The sequence below is a fragment of the Merops nubicus genome, unplaced genomic scaffold (assembly GCF_000691845.1).
Source record: "Merops nubicus isolate BGI_N331 unplaced genomic scaffold, ASM69184v1 scaffold19913, whole genome shotgun sequence".
NCBI lineage: Eukaryota > Metazoa > Chordata > Aves > Coraciiformes > Meropidae > Merops > Merops nubicus.
The window spans coordinates 1-7,177 of NW_008597115.1; the positions used below are offsets into that span (position 1 = coordinate 1).

Consider the following 7,177-nt stretch of genomic DNA (forward strand, 5'->3'; position numbering starts at 1 on the left):
GCCTCCCCCTCACCTCGGCGCGGATCTGCCGCATGGAGTCGCGGTCGCGCAGGGTGGCGCTGTGGGGCGTCCTGTTCACCGTGTCGAAGTCGATGGTGATGCCGAAGGCCACGCCGACCTCGTCGGTCCTGGCGTAGCGCCGCCCGATGGAGCCCGAGGAGTCGTCCACCTTGTGAGAGATCCCGTTCCTGGTGAGCGCCTCGGCTGCGAGCAGAGAGGGAGGGAGGGGGGTCACCGGGACGTGGCACCTGCTCTTCTCTCTCTGACAGCAGATCCAACGCTCCAGTCCTGCCAACGCCAGCAGCCCCCACCCAGCAGATCACACCAACTCTCACCCCAGAGCCCCACAACTGCTCCAGCTCCAAGCCTTGCAGGTGTCCAGGGCCATGCAGAGGGCCCGGGCAGAACCAAAGGGGACAGCAAAAGGCACTGTGTGACATGCAGCCTCCAGGCACTCACTCTCAGATGGTGCCAGTGGGTGTTCTGAGACAACGCGTGGAGGCTCGGCAGCTCTGGGATTGAGTCAAGAAATGAGCTGGCCAACAAGAGTGAAGAAAAGAACTAGATTCAAAAAAAGTCTCTAAAAACCTCCAAAACCGTGTTGCTCCTGACAGCTTCTCCTAAGCAGTAGGAGAGTTATTTTTGACAGAGAAGGAAAAGAAATAGAAATGTCTTCTGCAGTGCAAACCAACACAGGGAAGGGCAGGGAGTTGGGGTTTTTGAGGCTAGGCTGAGGAGTTTGGTAGATTCCCAAACCAGTTTGATGGCTCTCCCTCTGCACATGTGATCCCAGTGCTGGTTTCTCCCCATAGCACTGAGGAGGAAAACTCTTCCCAGGGCACATCCCCACCAGGCCCACGGGGTTTAACACACTTACACAACTCCTTGACAAAAGGCATGAACTCCTGATTCTGGCTTAGAGGAAGAACGGAGCACTTGTACGGTGCTACAAGAGCTGGGAAGCTGAAGAACTAGGGAAAAAAAGGAAAAAGCACAAATAAATACACATTAAACAGGTAGGCCAGAGTCTTAGAAGGTGAGAATAAGCTCTGGCTGAGGCTGGAGGCAGGGTGACTGTTCCAGGGGAGTCGCTGGCCTTCTCTAAGACACTCAAGGTGCCAGTAGCAACACCTCACACTGCTGCAGCAAGATTTTCTCCATCTGCCTTCCCTCTTCCCTCCTGACAGCCAAACGTCACCTCCCAATTAAAAGAGGTCTGCTAGAGCCCTCACTGAAGAGGGTGAGCTTGATCTGAATTACAGAGTAATGAAGGGCAGAGAGGTCTTCACAGGAGGCTCAGTCTTTTGCATAGACTAAATGGAATAGTTCACAATCCTCTCACCCTGATTCCCACAGGGACTCCATGCACACAGAGTACAGGCAGCTCAGATTCACAGAACCCTCCACAGACACCCTCAGAAAAGAAAAATAAGCCAAAAAAGGGGGAAAGATATTTCCTGGCAATCAGCAAGGTACAAAAGTAATGCCACTGAGGTGCAGCACAACACAGAGCAGCTCAGGCTGCACAGAAAGTTAATGGGTACCACAAAAAAAAGGCAGGTCCAACGTTTTTGACTTCATGAGCAGTTTGTGATTGGAAGTCAACTGTGTCCTAAATTTGAGCTCCTGAATCCTGTTTCCCAGCCCCCATATCTGGATCACATCCTGTGGCAGCCAGAGACACTATGGAGTGATGTTATTTTTTTTCTATGAGCACATTCTAGCAGCCAGAAACAACCAAGAGGAACCAGCATCAAGTGCACAGCCAGCTTCCCATGGGCCACCAGCAACAGTGTAGAGCATCCCAGCTTGGGCACTGGCTGGCCCAGGCTGGTGCTCTGTGTCACACACACTGTCCTCCAGCCCTGGCTATGGCACAGTTTCAGACCAAAATTTGAGGGATATTTAGAATCAGAGGAAGCTGAATCTCCCGGGGGACTGAGGAAACAGTCTGTGGTCCATCTTGCTGCACAGAACTCATTCCAGGGAAAGCAGGGGAGAGAGAGGACATAAAGCACTGAAGGGACACCTTTCTCTGAGTGATGGGGTCATTGCCAAGGGTGATCCAGGAGGAGGAATTCCTCCCCTCCTGCAGTAACACAGCAGGAACCCCATGCAGGCAGAGCCCCAGAAGGCTCAGTGCACGTGTTACGTGTGCCGGCAAAAGCAGCAGTTTGAGAGCCCACCTGGGTTTCCCCACCTCTCCTGGGGGTCGTGCAGCCTTGTGTTAGTCCTTCCCTGGGTTTTTAGGGCAAGGCAAATGCTTGCAGGTGGCTGAAGGAGAGGCCCAGCCCCAGGGAAGCTCACCGTTCTCTGCTCGTCCCCCTCGCGGATGTGGAAGGTGTGCTCGAACACCGTGTACATGATCCTCCCAATGCCAAAGGAGGGCTCGATCACGTTGGGGATGATTTCTTCCACTGCCACACAAAAGAACCCACGTCACCATCACAAAAATTCATACACAAAAAAAAAAGATGTGTTTATGGAAGCTGCCTTTCTGCTCAGGAGTTCTGGCTACACGTAGCTGAACGCATGGAAATGAAAAGTGAAACACTTCTGCTCTCAAGACAAACAGCTGAGGTAGAGAGTTGGACCTAACCCAAGTACAGAATGTATTCAGGCTGGAAACAAGTCAGGGCCCCTGCTCTGCCCCTAAGAGCAAACTGCATCCATGCAAATAAACCCTCTTCCACTCCACAGCAGCAAAGCCTCATCCAAACTGCTCACTGGGAACAGTTCCTGCGCCACACCAAGCCACAAACCACGTCCAGGCATTGTCTGGGAGAGCTTTATTTGGCACAGACTAAAACTGTGCCAGGGAACACACGAGCAGTTAAACTGCCTGGACAATGGCAGGGTAAACAAAACTCAACCCCTGGCCCTCTTCAGCCTCACCATCCTCCTCCCCTGTGTCTGGAAGGAGCTCAGTGGACAGCTGCCTCACTCAGTGCAGCTTTCTAGAAAAAGCCCAGACAGCAACTGGGGAAGAACCAAGTCTTGTAGGCATCAGCTGCTTTTGAGAACCAAGGGCAGCATCCAGCTCTGCAGCACTGCACCCTGCCTCACATCTCCCACCCTAATGTGCCTAGGGAGCCAATCCAGTTTGGTACCCAGCCCAGGGTGGGACTTCACCTTCCAAAGGATGCACTGAGCTCCTTCCAGACTTCTTTGAGGACACAAATCCACACATTTTGGAAAATTACCTCCTAGCCTCATCTCCCACATCAGGATAAAAGCTCTGTGGAGATGCAGTTGCTGACCAAAGCTGATGTGATTATTGACTACCAGAGGACTGACTGGACTTGTCAGCTTAAAGAGTCTGGTCAGGATGGGAGCCTGGTGAGCTGGCAGATGCTGGAAGACTTGACTCCAGGCAGCAGAGTGACAACAAGAGCTCTGAGCACAAAGATCTTACCAGAGCCCTACCAACAGACTGCCACAACCTATCTGCTGCACTGCTAAGGACTGGAAGATGAAAGCTCCCAAAGCTGGTGCACCCTCCCCAGCTCCTCTATCACTACAGCAGCTGGTTCTTAGCACTGTGGGACCTTAAAAATCCCAGAATATGCAGCTGAAGGAACATGACTAGACTATGCCACCCAAAGTCTATTAAATGGGTTGCTGGACAGAGCAGGAGAGAAGCAGGCAGGCCTGCATCAGTGGTGACTGCAATCCCACTGCTGTGTGAAAGTTCTCCAGCTCTCTTAAATTGCCAGATGTCAAGGAATGGCACTGACAGGACATTTGGCATTTTTCCTGTGTCACTGTACAATACTAACAGGACAACACAACTAATAAAGCTCATTTTCAACGTGTATCCTGCTCTGCCTCTTATTTTTGATGACCAAAACAACAAAGACACATTTACCATGCAATGTTTTCTGAAATCTCTTCACAGTAACCATGTCCTTTGTTAATTTAAAAGTTTTCCCTTCAGTTTCAACAGTGAATTCCCTGCAAAGGAAAAAGAAGTCATTTAAAAACAGCAACAAACAAGCAAGTTATGTTTCCTTAATTGCATTGGCTGGTTGACTTTAAGAGTGGGATGACAGAAGCCAAGGCAAAGCCCAGAGATCAAAGGAACGTGGCATACCCATCAAAAGAAATTTATGTTAATGATAAAATTACTACCTCTGCATTGAAAGCAGCCATTATCACAATGAACTTAGTTGTGGTGAAGAGCCTGAAGCAAACTCAATTAGGAAATGGAAGAAATCTCAGGGTGAAGCATGTAGACCAAAAGAAAGGGGCACGAAACAAGCACCTGCTGCAGACTGTACGTTGTGCTGAGTGCTCAGACTTGTCCCCAAAACTGACCTGTCTCAGATGGTCCTGCCCATTTCCAGAGACCCCAAACAAAGGGGAGGGCACAGCACAGCCATTTCACTGATTATTTCTAAAGCTTCTGATATTATGCTCCTTTAACTACTCTTACTCCTTGCTAACTTGCCATGAGCACAGACTCCTTGCCAAGAACTGAGGTTGCATTGACCTCTCTCACTTGCAATGTCTATGATGATGATGATGATGATGCAGCATCCTCACAGGAAATTGCTGCTGTAAACTCGAGTGCTTCACGTCACAGCACTGCACAAACCTGGGCATATGAAAGGCAGGTCTAACAGCCAGGGTGTCCTCAGCAATGGTGCCCTTCCTTGCTGAAGCTTCCAGAGCAGTGTAATACAAAACCCAACATGTTTATGAAGTGTGAAATGATTCAACAGACAAGCAGTGGGATTCTGGAAGAATTAAATTAACTTTCTTCTGTTCTTCATGTGTGTACACATCCTGCAATGGTCTCTGTCCCCATCTCAAGTGTTACTGGTTTTTCTATGCTTACACATTCTCAGAAATATAAAAAACCAATCTTAACTCAACTGAAAAGAAACAGTCAATGTTACCCTAGAATGTATTCTTTGATCCTACACCCTGAATCATTTCAAGCAGGAAATGAGGTTTATTTTGATCATCACCCCATTAGCCTTCTCATAACACATCCAGCTGTTGGCCTGCTTTAGCCAGATGTGACAACTGTCAAGGCCTCTCCTATTTCCAGCCCCTGCATGTGTCAGAACACAGGCAGGCAGCCTGAGGAAAAACATCCCAATTCCTGCCCCAAGAAGCTGAAGGCTGTAACAGGTCCTAAAGCACATCACTAAGTGCTGGAGGATACTCACACAAGATTTGGTTCTCATTTAACCATTTTGTTCCATCACTCACAGGATTATTTGATTAATTTTTACATAAAGTTCAAACCTGTTCACCAGCCCCTGTCATCTCTCAAGCCAGAGTAGGGAAGCTGGTAAACACTTCCCATTTCACTGAGGTGTCTCTTCTGGCATGATCCCACCCAAGCCAGAACCTCATTCCTACACAAATACAGTATTTGAACACCAAGGTCACACACTGAAGTGCACATCAAGGGAAATGTTGATGGATGACCAGCAATGACTTGGCAGAAGGCCACAACATTTTAGATGACCCATCCTCAGAGGGAGCTGGCTTCAGGTGGCTCTAAGCCAGCAGCACTTTGGGAACTCCCACCAGAGGTGTCAGAGAAGGGTACCACACCCCCCAGCTCACCCCTTCTCGTTGAGCAGCTGCTCCATCTCAGTGATGTAACACTCATCACACAGGGAAAGGTATTCCATCACCACCTTGGCATCCTTCTTGTAAGCTTTGCCAATGGCTCCCTTATTTGCCTCAAACTGAACAATGTTGACTGTTCTGTACGAGGCAGTTAAGGAGTCTGAGGACAGAAAGCAGGGCCTGGTTCTTTTGCTACATCAAAACCAACTGCTACACCACACAAAGAAACCTCCTCTGCTACTGGATGAAAGGACTTCACCCCAGGAGAATTTATAAAAGCCTTTCAGTACTTAAAGGAGGCCTGCAGAAAAGATGGGGAGGGGCCATTTATCAGAGTGTAGTGATAGGATGAGGGGTGATGGTTTTAAACTGACAGAGTACAGATTTGGATTAGATATAAGGAAGAACTTCACTGTGAGGGTGGTGAGACACTGGAAGAGGCTGCCCAGGGAAAGTGTGGATGCCTCCTCCCTAGAAGTCTTCAAGTCCAGGCTGGATGGGGCTTTGAGCAACCTGGTCTAGTGGGAGGTGCCCCTGCCATAGCAGGGGGGTTGGAACTAGATCTTTAAGGTCCCTTCCAACCCAAACCATTCTGTCATTCTATGACTCTTCTTTTCGAATGATCAAAAATACTGAAGTCAGGCCACAAAGACCTTTAATCTTTTGAAAGACTACAAGTTATTTTGGTTTTTTGGGGGGGGGGATTTTTTTGGTTGGGTGTTTTTTTGGTTTTGTTTTTTCAAAGTACAGCTAGCAGCAGAACCATGGAATGATGTGGAGTAACCTGGGATAGTAACCCCACATTACTACTTAACTCAGGCCTCACAGACAAAACACACCCTTGAGTTAAGCTAGGAGAAACTAAGCACAACAGTTACACCCCTTTGCCCACCTCAGCAACACCACCCACATGCTCAGCTCTCTGCAGGTCACTTCCCTAACTCATGCTGGTCTGTACCTCTAGGTTTCCCTGTTAAATCTACAGATGGAACTTAGAGCTGGGGAGCTCTCCAAGACATCTTGCTGTCAAATCCCTTTTCACTTCAAGAGAATCTGGTTTCCTCTGAAAGGATATAGGTTCTTTGAGAGGCTTCTCAGCTATGAGAGGAACTTTGGTGGCACGGGCGTGGCAGGAGAGGTCGTAGCAGGAGCGATCAGCGCAGCCGACGATCTCGATCCAACCCTGGGGAAACAGAAGTGGAAGCTTTCAACAACTCACTTTTTTCTCCACTTGACCATCAAATCTGTTTATTCACCCCTAAGCCTTCCCTGCTCCCACGACTTTTTTCTCCTTTCAGAGGCATTAGCTCTGTGACAACCAGCAGCCCTCCCACGCTGCCCCTCCATGGGAAGGGCTCCTTTTGTTTCCAGAGGACAGGATCAGTTGTCCAACCAGTGCTGCCTTCAGGGCCAGGCCTTCCACATGGCTTGGCACAACACAGCACAGGCAACAGACAGCAGGCCACAGTGGCCCAAAGCCTGGCTTAAGAGCTAGCATGACACAGATCACATGCAAGGGAGGCACTTCTTTAACCATTCCAACGTGTATCTGGCTCTCTGCAATGACGGAAAGGAGGCTGGAGCCAGG

At 49.2% G+C, this 7,177-nt stretch overlaps 1 protein-coding gene across 1 annotated transcript; it reads right to left on the minus strand.

The window, feature by feature from the left end:
* Positions 1-13: 13 nt before the first annotated feature.
* On the minus strand, positions 14-6,772 carry LOC103769423 (glycine--tRNA ligase; the record flags this gene model as incomplete). Its single annotated transcript, XM_008936621.1, has 6 exons — positions 14-204; positions 878-971; positions 2,308-2,417; positions 3,869-3,954; positions 5,584-5,729; positions 6,665-6,772. Coding segments are annotated over 6 exons (735 nt in total), but the record flags the coding sequence as incomplete, so codon positions are not given.
* Positions 6,773-7,177: the final 405 nt, after the last annotated feature.